This window comes from Hirundo rustica, chromosome 3, assembly GCF_015227805.2.
Source record: "Hirundo rustica isolate bHirRus1 chromosome 3, bHirRus1.pri.v3, whole genome shotgun sequence".
NCBI lineage: Eukaryota > Metazoa > Chordata > Aves > Passeriformes > Hirundinidae > Hirundo > Hirundo rustica.
In genome coordinates, this window is record NC_053452.1 from 86,119,935 (window position 1) to 86,141,335 (window position 21,401).

The 21,401-nt window shown below is 38.1% G+C and overlaps 1 protein-coding gene across 11 annotated transcripts in view; it reads right to left on the bottom strand.

Annotated features, from left to right (window-relative positions):
• RIMS1 (regulating synaptic membrane exocytosis 1) overlaps positions 1 to 21,401 on the bottom strand; it is a 299,234-nt gene that overhangs the window by 117,400 nt on the left and 160,433 nt on the right. For 2 of the 11 annotated variants that reach the window (XM_040060049.1, XM_040060046.2), the window contains exons 1-5: positions 16,675 to 16,963; positions 4,940 to 5,007; positions 4,088 to 4,198; positions 2,068 to 2,167; positions 543 to 666 (exon numbers count right to left, since the gene is read on the bottom strand). In XM_040060049.1, coding sequence (XP_039915983.1) covers positions 543 to 666; positions 2,068 to 2,167; positions 4,088 to 4,198; positions 4,940 to 5,007; positions 16,675 to 16,726 — 455 coding nt within the window. In that variant the 5' untranslated portion in view covers positions 16,727 to 16,963. Of the gene's footprint in view, positions 1 to 542; positions 667 to 2,067; positions 2,168 to 4,087; positions 4,199 to 4,939; positions 5,008 to 16,674; positions 17,012 to 21,401 lie in introns of those variants that run through there. The other 9 variants (XM_040060041.2, XM_040060042.2, XM_040060043.2 and 6 more) reach the window with 8 other exon arrangements.

Consider the following 21,401-nt stretch of genomic DNA (forward strand, 5'->3'; position numbering starts at 1 on the left):
ATAAATGTAACACATTAATGCTAATTTTTGATTGAAGCTTTTCTTCCATGTGTGACATTGACAACAATCATTTAAGGGTAAATACAGTCTTTTCAGTTACGAGTTTTGTGTTTCCATTTTTAGCTCTTTAAAGAAGGCCTGTTTAAACTCCTGCTAGTATTGGCTTATTAGAATCCTGCAATGCTTCCCTCCACTCATGAAGACCTTTATAAGTTATTCTGATCTAGTAGGCTGAAAGCCTGAAAACCAGAAGTTTGTCATGCACAGGTGTACCCAATCCACCAATTTTCCTTTGCCACTTTGCAAAAGCCTTTATAGTATTTTGACCACACAGAAAACAACATTTATGCTTATAGGTCACTGTAAAGGCACAAGACTGTAAATGGTAGTGAAGAAAACAGACTACACAGACTGTCAATAACAGAAAGAGAATTGTATCCCATTATTAAGCAATAAAAAATAATTAACTCACAAATAATCCCTTTAAGATTCCTATTAACAGAAGTAATAACTATGCTTAAGAAGCAAGTCTTTAGCCTTACCCAATAGGCCTTGAAACAATGATTTCAACTTGAGGTTCTGATTTTGATTCTAAAATAATATTGTAAACTTCTTCATTTGTAGCTCCAGGCAAGGGTTTACCATTCCATTCTAGAACTTCATCCCCTTGAATTTAAAGAGAAGTTTATCTCACTTCCACATTCTTTTACAGAGAATGAAATTTATATTTTCAAGTAACATAAAAACAATTTAAAATCACAGAAGAGCTATACTGAAACCTTCAGACACTTTCCTTCCAAGGTGCTTTTCAGCTGGTTGGCTCCCAGTGCTTACTCTTGCACAAGGATGTTCTGTTCCTCATGCAAGACTTCATATTTGCAATTATTAAAATTTATGAAGTTTGTACAATTACTCAGAGTTTTATCAACTACCCCAATTTTGGATGTTTTTTATAAGGGCAAAAGTGGTTTTTGCTAACTTCAAGGACTCATCCATGCCTTTTTTGTGTGCTTTAGTCCTATGCAAAAGGATGACACTTTCACTCACTGGAAGCATGCAGAACAATATATTTTTTTTCTGGGAAATAATTTCGGCTCTCAAAGTACTTTTAGAAATTAAAAATAGCTTTCATTTAAAAAACCCCAAAAAACTTAGACCAGAAACAGAAAATTAGGATTTCTGCCCAAATGGTTTAAGATTAGTGGAGACATATTTATTTTCGGTAATTATAATCTGCATTTAAAATCTGTAAACAACTATAATAGCTGGTGCTATCTACCCCATCTATTTTGATTTGGTAAGAAAGAAAAAACTAAAAATGCAAAATAAAAGTAGAATATTGTTAGAGATTCATCCTCCTTTTTAGTTCTATATTACTATCTGCTCCACACAATTATCCTAAAGCCATACACATTGGCACTGGAGATTCTGAGTTCTTAAGGGACTACATAGGTACTTTGGTTTGCTAAGACAACACTTGGAAAGTAGTCGCTTAGAGCTATAGTAAAAATAAAAGCACTAAAAAGTGACTTTGAAAATCAAATGCTATGCGTAATTCGCACTTCATTTGGAAGCTTGAAAAGTGCCATTAGCACAGGCATTAATTTGTAAGTGCAACATATACATCTAATAGAAATGAAATATTTTAGGATCATTTTTTTGGCTTGTTTTCCATTTTCACTTGTAACAATTAACGCTGAAAGGAACACTAATAAAATCAACTGTGTATACAGGGCGTCATCCTTCAGTGATGTGAACATTGTTTGCCACAACCAGTTTTAAAAAAAATGTTTGCATTGCTTCTGAGGAGTGTAATAAGCAGCTCCTGAGCTAGCAAACAAAAATTTAGCAGTGTCACCCAGTCCTGTGACCAGCATTCCTAAGGAGTGTCTTTTGTTCTGCCCATATATCCAAGCAATTGGTGTTCATAATAAATTAGAAATGTGGGCAACCATGGCATTTCAGAATAACATTACAGTATTCTGTATTTAAAAAATATTACCATAACACATGACAAATGTTAGTATAAATTAAAGTTTGCATTCAATAGGCCATTACTAAATTTACCTGCTCTGAGATGCCCCACCACATCAGCCAAGCTACCTTTCTTCACTTTGGTAATGAAGGCACCGAGTCGTCCTAATTCTGTCATTTTTCCTCCAACAACCTAGTTAATCACAAATTTGTGAGTCTCCAAGCCACAAACCAGATGTCACATAATGCACATATATATGGACTGATCAGTTTTCTTATTATTTTTAAAATTACACCTGAAAAGTTCATAAGCAAACCTGTTGTCAAGTTGGGTTTTAGAGAAGCATAAAGACAAAAAGAAGTAAAGCTGACACAGAATGAATAAAACTGATATTCCTTTTATTGTGTTTGACTAATCAATTATGCAGTTTGCTAAGTACCTACATGTGTTGCAGAACAAACACTTCTTAATAAAGAACCAGACAAATGCACCTCTTACAAATTGTCTGTCATGTACTCAAATTTAAATTGCAAGTGTACATCATTTCAAGTGTATGAAATCCCAAAATGCAGTTGGTACATCGACTGAAAACTTAGCAAATAGTAAAAAAACCCCAAATAAATACTAAAAAAAATATGGGCAACAAGTTCACAAAAATGTTGATACTGCTAAAACAAAGGCACTTCATCCAATAATATGACAGGACAAACCAGCAATGTCTGGCTTTTGTTGAACAGAAGAGAAACTGAAGGTGAAGAGATCTGTTTCTGAAGATGACTACAGGATACAGAGATCAGGAACATCAGAATAAAACCAAGTACCCTCAAGAGGCCAGATTTTAAATAAAATACAAGGAAAATGTAGTCTTGTTGACTTGCTATCTCTTTACCTATCTTACTCTCTCTAGTCAGGGGAAGGGTTTGGGTTTTGGTGGGGTTTTTTTGTCAGGAATATCCCAGAAGAGTTTTATAATAAAATGAAGCAGAAGAATGATGGTTCATTAGGTATTATTCTCCATGTTGCAATCACAGTAACTATCAGGAGCTTTAATACCAAAAAAAGATCCAGAAGCTTATCTGCCAACAATACTGTCACACGATAGTGTGTAAAATTTATCAGTGAGGGCCTTAGTTCATATTATGTACTGAAACTTGAAAGATCAAAGAGAAACCCTACAACTCTACAATCTACATTTCTTACCAGGACCAACCTTTTTTTTTCTCACAAATTCAAAGAGAATTGTTTGCTGGCAGCAAAGATGAGCTGACCATGCCACACTATCTCCCTTCAAGGTGGGAATATTTCAGATACTGCATTCTTTCTGTTGTTCTCAATGGAGAGGGAAGGATACCCAAATTAAATTCTATCAGTCATCTTTGTTTCTCCACAGATTTAAAAATATACAGAGAGAGAAATGCTTGAACTTGTACTCTGTATTTCCCACTAGCTTCAGAAACAGCACTCTCTTTAAGTGTTCTGGCAATTTAGACACATGAACCTAAAAGTCTGCTAAAAATGTAAATTAGGGATTTCAATCAACTGGACAGTGTTGCCAGTATCTCAGTTTTGGAGTGCTAGATTAATTGGAACTACATTTAATATAACCTCTACTATGATTTAAAATGATTGCAAATTTTTGTGAAAACATTTGGGTTCTGTCTACCAAATTTCTGTTTTCAAATGGCTGTGTGGCTTTTAAACACTGACTTTGTAAGCATTTGCATCCAGATGACATTTGTGTATGTGGTTATAAGATCAGTTACTTGACTAAATTGCAAACAGCAAAGCTAGAAAAGGCAAGACTCCATTAGTGCATTGCCATGTGCAGCATATATCTTGCAGACAGGAAGCTGAATAAACATGTCCTTTTTAATCAAAATGGTTCAGCCCCTTTGTCATGGACGACTGAAGAATGCATAGGAGGAGTAAATGTATTTATAGTCATAATTTATCTGTATAGCTTTCAAAATTTAGTAAAAGAGAGGAATACTTTTTTTTTTTTTTGCAAAAGACCATATGATTGGAGAGTCCTCTAATTTAATGTGTTACACCCCTATGTCTAAGGTCAGTGGAACTTCCTTTCATTTAACACATAAATAATGTAATACTTACTTTTAGCCCCAATAATGCACCTGATTCTTTAGGCATGGTTGTTCTCTTGTTAAGAATAACACGCCCAATTAAGCGATCTCCCTCTTTGGAAGGCTGCCACGTTACGGGATGCTGTCAAAAAACAAGCAGTGGAATTAAAGAAGTGTGACCATCCTCCAGTATTCAGATGCACATGTATAAACCAATAAAATTACTGTATCATCATGTCACAGTAGACACAAACATCCTTCAGATGTGTTACATATTACACCTGAGCTTTCTTTGACTATTTCTGTTGGACCCCTGCTATATTAAACATTTATGCCTCTTGAAAGAAAATCTCAGCATTAAGTCTACAGATAGAACTATAATCCATCTCAAACTTCAATACAATTAAACATTTCAAACACAGCTTAGGTATTAAAATGAAATATTTGCTTTTAAATTACATGACTGAAAAGTGCATTCTGTTCTCTAGAATAATACATGTTATATAGGTCTACCATATAGGGTTCATGATATAATAAAAAAAAAAGGATATTTTCCAACTCCAAGTCTTTAAAAAAAAAAAAAAAAAAATCACTAATCTTCCCCAGAGCAGCACCACACTCACAACTGCTTTTTTTGTGATTCTTAGTGAAATTAAGTGCCAAGTCTTTAAAGGAAATAAAGTCAAGTTAAAATTCAGGCAAATTTACAAATATGCATTTTGATAAAACTTTCTTTCTGATTTCCATTTCCTTGGTAGTCTAAAACAAATTTTCATACAAATGGTGTAGAATATGTTTTTACAGTCAAATATCTTTGCTGAACTGAAATAATTAGGAAACACTTTAACTCATACTTATGAATCCCTACTGTTCTATTTCTTACCGAACTAATAGGGGACGTCTCCCTGCTGTGCCACGTGGCAGGATCCAGCCAGTAATAATCCAAGTCACCTGGAAGAATATGAATAAAAAGAAATGTGTAATCTCTCAAACAGAGAAAGATGTATGAATGATTACTTCTGCATGCATGAATTTTAAAGTGCAATCATTTGATGAAGAAAATACAAACCCTTTACTACGATTCAAATTAATATATCAATTTGAAAACAATATAGTGCATTAACATAAAATAATACATTTATTTGGCCCTCTGCTTTTTCATGGATTGCACCTTAGAATTGGTTGTGCACACTGTCTGTTTTTACCTTTTCCCAGTCCAAGAATGGACCCCAAAGCATCACATTCACAGCCCTCCTCCTCCTCACCATCACCACAATAAACACACAGGACTACAGCTAATGACGACATGAGAGGGAAAACTCCACAGAATAGGCACTTAGCCATAGGTAAGGACAGAACAGTCAGCCACGCTCTAGAATCTGCAAAAATCAGTGCTGTGACAACAGGTACTGTACAGAGGGACAGGAGCTGGTTACAGAGTACCAGGGAGAACAGCCACACAAATACAGCAAATAGTACCAACAGCAGGTACAAGGCTGCAATCTTCTCTTTCACTTGGGACAAACATATGCTGTGTACATCAAGAAGACCATGAACTACAGTGGTCTGGAAGCCATCAGCCTATCATGACAAGGAGGGCACTTCTGGCAATATATCTTCAATATTTTACTTTATAAAACAGATCTCTATAACACTATTGATAGATGCCTGTGTTCTAGTAAAAGTAGTGATCTAACAGAAGCCCAAACAAAGCATGCAAGGGAGAAGAAGACACTTTTACATGCAGAGATTTTTTTTTTTTAATTCTTTCTCTACGAATACTTAGATGCCAATTATGAAATACAAGAGGTAACATTCTCTATAACTCATATAATCTTTAATAGCTTACCATCTACATGACCAGATGCCCAAGTTTATTTTTAAACAGCATATTACTATCATATGCATAACCACATGAGGCTGTTTGTGGTTTCATTAGCTACTGCATTAGTTCTGCAGGTTTGGAAAACACATTAAATCACACTAAAGATCTTTCAGTTTTATTTTTAGGATCCTTCCTTGTGGCTTTATAAACTTCAAAATTACAACAAGAACAAACCCACAAACTACCCTGACACCTGCAGTGCTGGCAGTAAGCTCAAATCTATGGTACAGAGCTCCCCAAGCTTCAGTAATGGACTCAACAGTAGCACCAAAAATCTAATGTCTCCTGTGTGGGCTGGCCCACCAGAGGCCAAACACAACACACTTGTTTCAGAGTTATTTGCTCAGCAATAGAGAAATGTTCAGAAAGGAATAAATGTCAGCCCCAGCATGCAGATGAATATATCCAAGTCCTCAAAAACATTTGTGCTCATCCCCATTGTTCCCTGATTCCTTTCCTGTCTTCATTCCTAGATTCAGCTTCTTGATCCTAGTTTCCTTGCTGGTCTTCCTCCTGGTTACTGCAGACCCATGACCATTTAATTCATGCACCTAGCATCCTTCTCCACCAAGCCCCTGGTGTAGCAAGATTCTCTCATACATCTTCTGTCTTGTCTAACCTGCTGATTTTCCTCTTCTCACCATCTACCTACGCTTTGCTGCCTTTTCTTCCCTGCCCATTTTTTTCTGTCATCCGTCTGCTTCTACTTCTGGCTCTGGTGTCCTTTCTTAAGGTTCTGTATTTTAATCCCTTTTTAGCCTCAAATCCTTTCATGCTAAACTACATCCCTGCCCCCTCCTTCCCACATCTAAACCTTTAGGTGTCTGTCCCTTTCCCCCCTTCTGTCTCTCCCATCCTTTGCTAAATTCCAAGCCATCAGTTACATCCACAGCAGGTGGCCGTGACACCAATTCTCAGCCTCTGCTCTCAAAAGCTGAGAGCAAGAACTGCACTGCAAGTGCAGCTCTACTGAGCTGGAACATGAATGATATGTTCAGAAGCTATAAAGGTAGCTATCAAATCAAGCATCATGACTGAAAGTCACTGAAAGTGGTAAGTCTACCATTTGGTGAACACTTTAAAAGCTGCAAAAATACATGAATTGGGGAGAGAAAAGTACACATTCCTTAAAAATGACTTAATTTTAAAATTTCCATTAAAATTCAGTATGATACAGACCACTGGCACACAAATGTCTGGGAGAATTTACAACTATTAAAAAGATTATGCAATGGAAATGCCAGTCAATCTATTCATAAACACTCATCAAATAGAGCATAAAAGTTAAAAGACACAAATGAAAAAATTCCCCAAATAGGCATTAAAAATATTTTATGCCAGCAACACTGATACTAGGGACATCTGCAGTTCAGTACTCTGTTGTGTCTTTGAAAATAATTTCTCCTTGGTCATCCTATGCCATTGGTGCTTCTTTGCCTAATGCTTATTTATGCCATTTTGCACCGCCATACTCCAAAACTCACTCTTTGTTTAATTGCACGAAATAACTTCACTGCAGCAGCATTATAGAGATCCAGGAAGAGGTAAATAATATGCAAAAACTTCCTAAGAGCAGAGCTTCAAAATTTCAGGTTTTCTCAAAAAACCACCCACCAAAACTGAAAACAAAAATCCCAATACATAGAGAACACTCTCCATTGGTAAAATAAAAATAACATTAAATAATCATAAAAATAATCATTAAAATAACTAGTAAAATAAGAAAAACTTAAGACATTATAGGGAGGAAAAAACTAAGGAGCAAATAATAGTTTTATAGGCTTAAACTGCTTTTAAATAGCTTTTAAACCATTCTTTAAAAACATGAACCACCTAAAAATAATAAGCCCCCAGGAAAATACACATATACTGTAACATTAGTTTTAGTACATTACTGATATATTTCTAAAACATATTATTAAAAATGCATTTGCAGTTTTAATGTATGATTTCCTTAAGACCGAGTAACACAGAGTATATATTTGTAAAACCTTATTTCCTAAGAAAATAATTCAAAAGTTGTATCCTAACAGCAAGGAAATGTTTTTCCTATTAACATGATGACACTCAATTACTTTACTCTTGGATGCACATGGATACAACAATAACTTACAAGACACAAATGTGTTGAGCTTTTTCCATAAGTCTTTTGCAACCCTACAGCAAAATTCAAGATGAGGAGTAAGACTCTTAATAAATTCTCATTGCTCCTATTTCCACAATATATATGCTTTCAAAACAAAGGGAAAGCTAACTCATACCACCAAAACCCCATTTTCTCAAAAACACTTTGTCTTCAGCAGCACTATCCATACCAAAAGCTAATGCTGGGGTACTGTGATTTCAAGTAAGGTCCTGAAAATCTGAGAAGTTCTGGAAAAAACAGCCTTGTCCCTCTCACAAAGCCAAAACAAGCACAAAATATGTGAGGGTCTGTTATTGTGTATGAACAGTCATGCTGATTTCCATAGTCTTGAATACTGGGGACAAAATACCCCAAGATGTTTTTCCCAAATCCATCCAGACTGCATTTAGAGACCACTGATATTCAGCAAAGAATGTACTTGAACAATTTGCTCAAATCCATACGTGCTGGATTTGCAGGAATGATTTAAGTAGAATCTAATGATACGAGTCAGTCATCCCAAGTTAGGCACTTTACTGATTATTAGCAGCATTAGCTGCTAATTAATACAGTGGTTCTATCAGATTACCAAGAAACTTAGACAAACATTTTTCAGAGGCTACATCTGAAATTGCTCTGCAAACTAAATAGTCAGACTATGTCTGTCTACTTAACCCACAGAATCACAGAATGGCGTGGGTTGGAAAGGACCTTAAAGATCATTTGTTCCAACCACATCTTCCACTGGACCAGGTTGCTCCTAGCCCCATCCAGCCTGGCTTTGAGCATGGCCAGGGATGGGGCGTCTGCAACCTCTCTGGGCAACCTGTTCCAGCACCTCAACACATTCACAGTTGAGATCTTACCTAAATATACTTTTTTTCAGTTTGATGCCATTCTCCTGTGTCCCTAACACTATAATCACTCCTAAAAAATCCTTCTGCAGGTTTTTTGTAGTCCTCCTTTAGGCAGTGAAGAGCTACTAGAAGGTTTCGCCAGAGCCACCTCTTCTTCAGGATGAACAACTCCAACTCCTCAGCCTAGCTTCACAGGAGAGATGCTTCCATCTTCTGACCATCTTCATAGCCTTCTCTGGACTCACTCCAGCAGGTCCACGTCCTTCATATGTCAGGAGCCCAGACCTAGATGCAGTTCCAGATATCTCACCACAGTGGAGTAGAGGGACAGAATCAATTTCCTCAGCCTGCTGGCCACACTGCTTCTGAGGCAGCCTGGGATTTATCTGGCTTTCTGGCAGCTCGTGTTGAGCTTTTCACCCACCAATGCCTCCCAAGTCCTTTGCCTCAAGGTTGCTCTCAATCCGTTCTCCACCCAGTCTGTCTTTGGGGTCCGTTGATCAAATCCACATCTCTCCAGTTAAGGAACAATGATGCCATATATGGGACAGCGTCAAATTCCTTGCATAAGTCCACGTAATGATGTCACTCTCCCTTTGTGCTGTAATCTCATGGTAGAAGGCAACTAAATTGGTCATGCCTTTAGTGAAGCCCTGTTGGCAGTCACCAGCCACCTCCTTATTTTCCAGCTTCTTTTGCAGAGTTTCCAGGACGATCTGCTCTACGATCTTGCTGCGCACAAAGGTCAGACTGACTGGCCTGTAGTTCCCAACATCTCCCTTTTTCTCTTTCTAAAAATGAGGGTTATGTTTCCACTTTTCCAGGCAGTGGGAGCCTCACCAGACTGCCACAACTTCACAAATATGATGGATAGTAGCCTAACCACTTGGTCTACCACTTTCTTCAGGACTAGCAGATGCATCTCATCAGGCCCCATGGACTTGTTCACCCCTGTGTTCCTTAGATGGTCTCAGAATCACAGAATCACAGAATAATGAGGTTGGAAGAGACCTCTAAGATCATCAAGTCCAACCTATGCCTTAACACCTCAACTAGGTTATAGCACTAAGTGCCATGTCCAGTCTTTTTTTAAACACATCCAGAGATGGTGACTCCACCACCTCCCTGGGAAGACAATTCCAGTGCTTTATTATTCTTTCAGTGAAAATTTTTTTCCTAATATCTAACCTGTACCTTCCCTGACGTAGCTTGAGACTGTGTCCCCTGTTCTGTCAGTTGCTGCCTGGTGGAAGAGACCGACCCCCACCTGTCTACAACCTCCCTTCAGGAAGTTGTAGAGAGTAATAAGGTCCCCTCTAAGCCTCCTCTTCTCCAGGCTAAACAACCCCAGCTCCTTCAAACGTTCCTCGTAGGGCTTGTGCTCCAAGCCCCTCACCAGCCTCGTTGCCCTCCTCTGGACACGCTCAAGCATCTCAACGTCCTTCCTGAACTGAGGGGCCCAGAACTGGACACAGCACTCAAGATGTGGCCTCACCAGTGCCGAGTACAGGGGAAGAATGACCTCCCTGCTCCTGCTGGTCACAATTCCTAATGCAGGCCAGGATGCCATTGGCCTTCTTGGCCACCAAGGCACCTTGCTGGCTCATATCCAACTGGCTGTCGACCAGCACCCCCAGGTCCCTTTCCGCCTGAACACTGTCCAGCCACACTGTCCCCAGCCTGTAACGCTGTAGGGGATTTTTGTGGCCAAAATGTAGAACTCGACACTTAGACTTATTAAACTTCATGCTGTTGGACTCTGCCCATTCATCCAACCGATCTAGGTCTCTCTGCAGAGCCCTCCTCCCTTCCATTGGGTCAACACAAGCTCCCAGCTTAGTGTCGTCTGCAAATTTACTAATGAAGGACTCAATGCCCTCATCCATGTCGTCTATAAAAATATTAAATAGAACTGGTCCCAATACAGACCCCTGAGGGACACCACTGGTGACTGGTCGCCAGCTGGATGCTGCACCATTCACCATCACTCTCTGGGCCCGGCCATCCAGCCAGTTCCTAACCCAGCACAGAGTGCTCCTGTCCAAGCCGTGGGCTGCCAGCTTATCTAGGAGTATGCTGTGTCTCAAACCTGATTGGCTACAGTGGGCACTTTCTTGATCTCCCAGTTCCTGCATTTGCCTGTGGCATCCTGGGCAGTGTGGCTGGAGCACTTATCAGTGAAGACTGAGGGAAAAAGTAATTCAGTACCTCATCCTTCTCCATGTTCAAGGTAATCGGGCCTCCTCCTTCCTTCTGGAGAGAGCCCACATTTTCTCTATCTTCCTTTTATTACTGGCATACCTACAGCCACTTTCCTTGTTGCCCTTGATGTCCCAAGCCAGATTTAAATTCTATCAGGGCTTTAGCTTTCCTAAGCTGATCCCTGGCTTTTTGGACAATCACTCTGGCGAGATGCTGTCACAGTTGTGGTACATCTTACTGTAAAGCAGGAAAGTCCTTCTACACCCAGGAAGAAACATTCTACCATTTTATCAGAAAAATAATTCAGTGTATAAACAACATATGTTTAAAATCATTCCAGTTCAAGCTGCTAACTAACCACAGAAAAACAATATGGCTTGGCAAACAGCCCTGGCACTCATGTGGCAAGCAGAGAACTCAAAAGCTACCTATTGCCTTATTTATACAGAAAGCTTCACTAAAATGCTCCTTATCTGTCAGTCTCAAACCAACCCGCTTCAGATATCTACAGCTAAGAACTTAAGTCCTTGCAGGACAAAATCTGTGTTTTACCATCTACATGTTCCAGGACAGGCTGGCTCACGCAATTTGTGGGAAGAATGCATCACAATGCTCTGAAATTTAGGTTTTCATTTGTAGTGAAAATACATAATTTAGTTTCCTGATGGCAAATGTCCTAAGCACTGAATATTAACGTACTCTAAGACTCCAAAGTTAAAATAAAGACTAGTACCCCTTAGAAAAGACAATTAATATATATATATTAAATATATATATATAATACTCCTATTTCAGATACAGATGTGGCACATAGCTCCAAAACTAGAACTAGCCTCTTAAATTGCTCCTTCAATTCAGTATTTATTTAGGTATTTTCACGTAATGATGAGTTATAAAATTACTTGATACTGTGGCATTTAAGGATTTAATGAAAATTTTGCTGTCTCTGATTTTGCTGACTGGGATTGCTCTCTTGAGAGGAACCTAATTTTGTAGATGGATGGAAGGAGATGTCCTTCTGGAAATTTAGAGCTTCTCTGAATAAATTTATTATTTCTATTTCATTCCAATTCAATATTGACACTAAATTGTGTCAACAGTTTCGCTGAGTCCCTGTATAAATAACACTTCCACTGTTGATATGATTTCTTGATAATATTGTTCAATGTATAATGAAATTTGAAAAATGTATAGCAAGTTATCTCAAAAAGTCACATAGTCTCACAATTTTGGATACATATTGAATACATAGCTACCTAGTACACTAAAGACCTGACAAGTTCTTAATGTTTTTCTGCTGTTCTGAAAGAATTCCCAGCACTTCAAACACACCATGCTATTCTCCGGCATAAGACAATTTTTTTTCCTGTGGGTTGGTTTAGGTTTTTTCCCCCGTCTCCTGTGCACATTAAGCCCTTGAGTAGGTGTTGATTGCAAGAAAAAAGGTAACATTTCAATTTTGGTCTTCTTTGTTTTTTTTTTCCTCTGAGAGTTTGAAAAATCTTATTTTTTTTGTTTTAGTATTTGCTAAAACCTGATTTATTAACAAAGTATCATTGAAAATCAAAGCTGAAAATAAACTCTTCTCAAACCCTAGGCTGTTTCATACTGCCAATAGAAATTTTTATAAGGATAAAGAAAATAGAAAAGAAAGTGATTGTAAGCCTGTTAAGCAGCAGCCTACACATTAGAAGTCCCATGGTTACAATACCCAGTAAGGCCTAAGTGTCCTGGTAGCACACACTGCAAATAAGGAACCAAAACAGGCAATGCCCAGAGAAACTTATTTGGACATACATTTTCTACCACTGTGTGGAAAGAAGAAAGGCATTTCTGCTCACATACAAAAGAAAACACAGTGTTCATAGGCATGCTGACAGAAACAACAGCAAATGAAAGCAAAGCTTGTCATTATCCACAGGACCAGGGAAAGGGAGAAAGACAGTGAGCCTTTCTGTTGTCCAACATATACACACAGAGTCCATCATGCAAATCTGCATAAAATACTTGAGAAATAATAAGATTGTATTTCATAACCTTGTTATTCAAAATTTCATCTTCATGAAAACTGGGGGAGATAATTAATAATCTAATGAAAAAGAGTCTGAGAATGGGGAAAAAAAAAAAGACTTGGTTGTTCTGAGCTTCAGGACTGCAGAAGGAAATACAGCAGATGAAATTCTCTAATTAAAGAGGAAAGCACTTCAGCAGTACCATGATGGGGTCATATTATGGTAGACCAAATAAGGAAGATTAAGCCTTGTGAGGGTTTTTTTTTGGTTTAGTTTTATGTTGATATGGTCTTTTTTTGTCTTTTTGTTGTTGTTATTGCTTCTGTTTGTTTTGGGTTTTTAAAATACCATTCATGAGTATCCTCAATTATGCTGAATTGAGCAAAGGATCTTTGGAGCTTTGCTTCCCACCAGTAGAGAGGAAATAGTTAAGAATATGAACATGAATAAACTCCATGATCTTCAAAAAGGGAACAAAGCCAAGCAAAAAACCCAAACCAACAGCAACAACAACAACAACAACAACAACAACAACACCTTCCTACAAAAAAAAAAAAAAAAAAACAAAAAAACCCCACCTATTGCCAAATAAGCAAAGCAAAACACTCCAACCTTAGAGAAAATAAGGAACCAGCCACAATAGCAAAAGGAGTCCAGCAATCATGGAAACATTTAAGAAACAATACCAGCATCAGAAGCAGAACAAGGCCAGTTCAGAAGAGGGAGAAATGCAGGCAAAGACTGACCAAGTAAATCATAAATGCTTCATTTTCTGGAAGAATCAACGGAAAGTTCCCTTTGAGTGTGTAACTTACAGTGATTGAGTACCAGGAAGCACTCAAAACATAATTAGAAACACAAAATATAATGCAAACAACAATGTATGCAAAAACAATTGAGATAATGCTGCAACTATTTAGTCCCTACTAATTAGTATCTAGTACCAAGTAGTTACCAATCCAGAACACTATGTAAAGAATCTGCTGCTATTTGGCTCTTATCAGCAGATGTCAAGTACATTCAGTTGAGCAGGAGTTTTGTTTATGAGCATGCTATGTTAAGAGCCCCACCAGGAAAAAGTGTCTAGCATATGGTGAAAATCTATTTAGAAAATAACAATCTGAATATATTCTAACCTTATTCAACTAAAATTGATAACAAATAAACCCCAAAGTATTAATTGAGCAGAGTCTGTAGTGTTTGTCAGGAACATAGTAATTAATAGTCAACACTCACACTACTGTTCCATGAAATAAAACAGAAACATATTAGACTTGTTAAGAGACTTGAACCTAAGGACAAAGGAATGGCTTTTTATGGGAGGCCAGAACCAGACTTCAGAGCTATCCTGACAAACTAGAAAAAAACAAACTGGAAATAGAGGATCATGCTCAGAGCATACAAGGAAATGTCCACGCTCAGACCAGGATAAACAAGTGTAGAAACAGGGAGAAATCCACCAGTTGAGAACAAGCAGTGCAGAAGATGATGAGGTGGATATAATTGATCTCAATGGTAACAGGAGAGGACAGCATACAAGCTGGGCTGCTGTTGAAAAACCACCGTCCTTGCCCTTTGGGAGTTACAGGGTTGGCCAGAGACCAAGACTCCAGTGACTTTCTTATTTTTGCTACAAAAATACCTCCAAAGGTCAAACTGGTGAGTAACTTAAGGTTTTGTTGTTAGTTTTGGGGATTTTGTTTTGTTTTATCATGGTTTGTCTCTTGGGCAGCCTTGCACTTAAGCAGTACCCTGACTTAAGGACTGACCTTGATGACAGCTCATTCTCTCAGGTTCTGTCTTTGCAGCACACAGTTCAATTTTCAGAGAGGAAGATTTAGGATGATGAAGTGTCATTATGGGGGAGAGATGATATAAATTTAATGGACAGATAGCTATATATAGACTGGTTTAATAGCCCATTATATCTCTATAGTCACGGGGTGTGAGGCTGAGTGGGATTTTAAAGCATCTTTTAGATCTCCCAGGTCCATGTTATTCCAAAGGCTGGAGACATGCTGCTGTTTGTCCATTGCCTACAGCACAGCCTTGAATCACTGCAAAGCAGGATGTCACTGCTCTGTATTTCTCAATTCCAATCCTATTTCACCTTCTTCATCTACTTTTGCCAAGATGTGCAAGAGACCTCTGGAATGCAGTTTACAGCCATCTACACAGTGAACAGCTTGAAGAAGAAAAAGAGATTTCACTTTTTTATGTACCTATAAACAACTTACTAAGCACAAGAGGGTGCAAGACTTTGACCTCAGCCAAAGGTGTTCTCCAGTCTTATCCTTTAAACTTCATGAGAGCAAAGGCTGACCATTGTCTCTTCCAACCTCAGCATTTTGTCTTGGTATTCCTGCTGGTCTTTCAGTTCCATCTCTGTTTCAACTGCTATTAAATCACGTTTTCTCCAATGCATCCCTCAATATTCTGCCCTCATTAAACTCTAATGCCCCTCTAAATTCTGTTGAAATTAAATAGATTTCTAACATATATGTCTTAAAATATAGTGTCTGAAATTTTCAAGAGGATAAAACCTCTTTCATTACTTATTCTATCTTACATCATTAGGATTAATTATTCTAGTGAAAAAACTATTTTTCAAAATCAATTTTATAGACAGTGTTATCAACTACTTAGACATAGGATTTTAAAGGTATTTGTTATTCTCAACACACTGCATAATCCCCAAGGAACTTGCAGTGATGAATCCTTCCTCTCACTTCCTCTTGTGATCCTTCAGTGGTTTAGCTGAGGACCTCATTTCAAATACAAAAGGAAAAACCTGATGCCCTTCCCTGAGCAGAAAGTGCAATGCATCAACATGATCATGCAGAAATAATGTACAATATAACCAGAAATGTACATTATTATAACCCATATATAATTACAACTATAACTGCATCTTATGCTAAGCAAACATATTTTTATTCTGTGCTTATGAGTTTGATGATTTTTCCCCCTAAATAATATGCAAAAAGAAAAGTATTAGAATCACATTCCATTCTGAACTTTTTAAAGCTCCTAAGAATAGAATAATTCAGGAGATCAAGAACTTGTCAATCATCTCCTGCCAAAAAGAAATAATACATGGAATGTTCATTTGTTTCCTGGAGTAAATTTCTAAATTCTTCATCCTTGGCTTCTCCAAAATGCACAAGTCACAATGCAACAGGAATATTATTATTACTTTTCAGAAAAACATTTATATTTTGATGTGCACTTTCAAAATACAGATTTTTGTTTAAAAGCTCATTCCATATAGCATCACTACTGTCAAATTATATCTAGCACAAGCTTTCAAAGTATAAACATAACTGAAACACAGACTTAAAAGCAAAATGGTTCTTTATTCCCTCTTTAAGCTGAATATATGCTACAATTAAGACTTTAACATTCTGGGGATGCAACATCTCCACTAAAACTGCACAGTTAAATAAATCTGTTCATTAAAGTACATAATTTTTTTCTTAAAAATATGAAATATGAAAATATAATTAAAACCTCAGCACTATATAGCTCCTTATTTACCTGTCCCTGAATGCAACGTATGGAGCAGAAACTGAAGAAACCCAGCAAACATAGCAGCTTCAGCAAAAGAATGCTTAAAGCACAACTGGCATCTAGTAGGTGCTGAATCCAGCCTGCAACTGTAGCAAAACCGTAATGCCAGCAAAAATCCACTTCATTGTGAAGGAGACAATATAAAAGAAGTCATGAGGTCCTTGCGTCCTGATTCTAAGCCAAATTGTTCTGCAGCGTCAAGCATTCAGCACCGGTGACACCAAACAGGGCTAACGAGAGCTCTTGTCATCAAAACAAATCTCTGCAGTGTAGAGCGAGCATCGATTACTGCATTAGTTCCTACACGGTCGCTGCAATGACAAGGACTTGCAGTCCTTAGAAAGAGTTAATGATTTTAGGAATCCAGAATCAATGATTCTCAGGAAACAAGATGGGGGGGGAAAAAGCTCCTTCCTTCTGGATAGAACAGTAAAGAAGTTTCTTAGTGGTTTAAGCCAACACCAGGCACCTAAGTAATCAATACTACTGCTGCAGTTATTATTTATATTCAGCAGTGGTGCACTGAACAAGTTTAATCAACTGCATAGACGAAGCAATTGTGTAAAGGAAATGTGGCTTTTTTAATTTATGTAAAACATCCCAAACTGCGGATTTACTTCTAGCACGCTGAAAACACAAGCAACACTTGAGAAAAACTTACCACTTTTTACAGATTAACAGGATAATTTCATTCTTTTCATATATAACAGATGTGTGCATGGAAACATAATTTTATGTAAGAAAAATATACTCCCAATAAAACCCCCTAGGAAATAACATTTTGTATTCCAAATTACACATTCAAGATAAAACAGAAAAACAGAACTTGCATTTGCAAAAGCCAGATGATTAGAGAATTATAGCTAATATAATTTATTAAAGTATTTAATCTACTGTAATCATATCCAAATGATACAACAATGAAACTATTTCTGTGGCAGAGATAGCCTTCCTCTGTACAAACAGATGGTTTTCTGCAGCCTATCTACATATTGCAGGACTTCCAAAGTACAATGCAGGACATTCAAAATACAAAAAAAAAAAAAAAAAGCTGTTTAGAAACTAAAATGTGAGGAAAAAAAGCACAAAAAGAGAAGCTGAGAAGGGATAAAATAGAAATAGTAAAGCTAATGAGAGCTTACAGCTCTTCCATACCTAACAATATATGGATCTATTAGTAATAATGAAAATACACTTAAATCAAGTTGTTTCCCTGTAATTCTGGATCAAACCCAAGGTACTGAACACTCTCTTTCACACTCCCACACGTCAGTCAACAGCAAAAGCCACAGAATATCCCTGGTCACTGCTGGCTTTAAGTGTCCCCAATAGCACTGCATCAGCAGAAGGAACACACAACAGTCTAACTGTGCTTTATTCACAGGAATGACCTTGTTAGGAAATGGTTGGAGGAGGACAGTGTCCAGTCTTTATACATTTCAAGAGACAGCAATCATCTGCTACTGACCAAGGAACATATGCCCAGTTTTTTCCTAAAGCCAGAAACATTTCTTGCAAAAGAAACAAAAGACCAATTATGCCAAATGCTTGATGCTTCCACAGCACATCCACTGACCCTTCTGCATTACTCCTTGAAGGATGACCTCCTCTTTTGCCAGGGCAGGCATTGAGGGCTTTGCGTCACGTTTAGAACACAGCACACCAGGGTCCTGAACACTCACCTCACCACACCTGACTGCACATACCAAACAACGTAGGGGATTTTGTCATAACACAAATTAACAGATGAAAAATTCTTGCTTGCTACAACCTCCAAATTTGTAAATGAGACTCTGTGATATGGGGTTCATTTTCTGACTTATTTCAAGTGTTCCCGTCATTCCCATGGCATACATGTGTCTGAAAAAAATAAAGAACTGTTTTCCCAAACACATGTAGAAACGTTGTTTGTGCCTCATGGTGTTGTTAAAGCTGTCACTGTCCCCACTCCCCTACATGATAACCCCTCCCTTCTCCTCCAGCAGGCAGCTCTCAATGCCTATTTTATCCCTAGCCATGAGCTCTGCCCAAGGCCTGCCTAAGTAGCCTAACAGCTTCAGATGGCAGAGGTGTCTGCAAGCAATTGAGGAGAATAAGGGAAGAGAGGAACAACAGAAGAATACTCTGAGGTCAGAAAGGGCATTTTGCAGGAAAGAACAATGCCACCAGCTCCAGCATCCATTGCTCGTCCCTAAGGGTGGATTTCATTTCTCCCAGTCTGGGACACACTGAGCCTTTCTGGCTGCCCAAAAGGCTTATCTGACAGCTTAATAATAAAGTGCTAATAGTTGGTCTGTTTATTTTTACATCTATTAATAATATCAAAGCACTAGGAAACTAACTGTAAAACTGGACATCATTCCATTTCCTAGTAAAATTACATAATTAAGTTATAACACACTTTCAAGCTTTGCACAGGATAGCATTGCCTTCGTAATCTCTGCAGGATTTTACCCTTGCAAATGATTTTATTGTCACTGTCTTCTGAGGCATGTTACACTATGCATCTGATAGTTAGATATTGACCACAATATTTTAGCCCTTCATAATCTTCCTGCTAATAGTTGGTCTAGATCTTAATCTGAGTGTGATACTCATGCAGCTATAAAAATTTCTAAAACCATTAGAAAAGCATGAGATTGCTCAATCTCACTCAACTCTACCATTATTCAAGTTTTAAGAGAACAAATTCCAAGCATTAAACACAATATTCAGCTTTATGCCTGGGTGAAAATGCAACTGTCCTCTAAACCAAAAGTTTTACACCACTTTTTTGGACAGAGGAAAGTCAGAGAATGGTCCCAAGCTTAATTCTGTAGCACAAAGAGAGCAATTCAAGTAAAAAAACCCCTATGCTTAAAGTTGGAATTTAAATTAGAAAATCAGAGAAACAACAGAAAAGATCTGTGATACAGTGTCCGGACCTCAAAGTCAAGTTACAGTGGGGAAGATACTCAAGTACAAATGCAGGAGTCTCACATACAATATTAGATATTCAATACATAATTCAATACAATATTAGATATTGTATGTGACATTTTGCACTGTCGCCCTGCCTGATCAGTGTCAAAAGGTCCTGGCTATTGTGGGAGATGAACAGCGACTAGACAACATACCATATACCACAACTCTACAAGCAGGGCAAAGAAAGGACCTGGGAAACTACATACTGAAATGGCTATGGAAGAAATCCTCCTGGAATGCAGTCCCCAGCACATGAAGGCCAAGAAGGTGGCTGTGAATCACCTGCATAGCTTTACCAAAGGCAAAAACTGCCTGACCAGTATGGTTTCTGGATCTGCAGGCAAGGGGACAGCAGCAGATACTGTTTAATGTAACTGTAGGACAGCTTCCAATCAAGTCTCTCACAATATTCTTCCTGCCAAATCAGAGAGCTTTGGATTGACTGGTGAACTGTGAAGCAGGTGGAAAACCGACCTAACCATTTGACTCGAGTGATGGACAAAGGACTGGAGTTTGACTGGTGGCAAAATGTAACACACATAAGAAGGGACCAGAACAAAGATTCGTGGGGAAGAAACAAGGCTTTCCTTTGCTCTGCTAGCAGCACTCCAGACCACAAAAAGCTCTGCTGAGATCATAGAAAACTTGAAGTAGTCTTTGGCTTTGCATCCAGAATTAAACTCATTAGAAAAAACATACTTGCTTTGGACAGGCTTCAGTGCAGTGTTTAGCTAAAACTGGGCTAATTAAAACACTTGGGGCATAAGCACATCTTCTCTTCAGTAAAGTACTGCCCAGTGAAGAGACTGAATGTTTTTCAGTCTCTTTTTCAGATTCTTTGGCAAAAATAGTTACAACTTTTCAAAGAAAATGTTTGAGCATTTACCAGAGAAAGACTTCTATACATAAATAAACAAATACATATATTCACACACTTCTGAAGAAGGGGTTACAGGTTGACATAGCACCGATAGTGAAAATTTTCATATCTAGAAGAGGTTAAGAACCTCTTTTTTGGGTAAAAAAGACCTATAGCTCCTTAAAGGAACATTTACCCTTAAACACACATCAAACTTGCTAGTGCTCATCAAAGCTCCTTTCCTTTCAGTCACGAGCATGCTCTGCTTATATTCCTAGCCAGGTAACAAAAACAATTTAAAAACCACTAAAGCAGAAATTAGGTTGTCACATCAACAGAGTAATATGCTGAAGCTAATAAGTTTGGTCTTGGGCTAAATCAATGTCATGCTGTTGTTGCTCCACAGCTTTCAATTCAAACCTTGATCGAAGCTAATCAATTCTAAGTCAAAGTGAAGTAACTTGGCACCCATCTGAATAGCACCATGCAAAAGCACAAATTGGAAGCAGGCTGCGGTGTGCCTCCCCCTGGCACCCCAGAATAAGGGCTTGACCACATTCTTTCTAAAGGTCCTCTAGGGGAGGTTTACAGAACATCACCCACCATTTTGCAGCAGACCGGAAGACAGAAGAACATTTCTGCACAACCCTTCAAGCACACAGGTCTGAAAGAGCCAGTAAAGAAACACCCTGCTACTTATTGCTTTTATAACCATCATTCCAAGTTCCACTGTCAATTGTTCAGTATCGTGCTGCCACTGATGTTTCATTTCCCCTTCCTCCACCTGTGACTGACTCGATTGTTCTTGAGTCCTCTGAGGAAGATGATTGTGACAGTGAAATTGGAAAGAGACAAAATGAACGCTTACCCT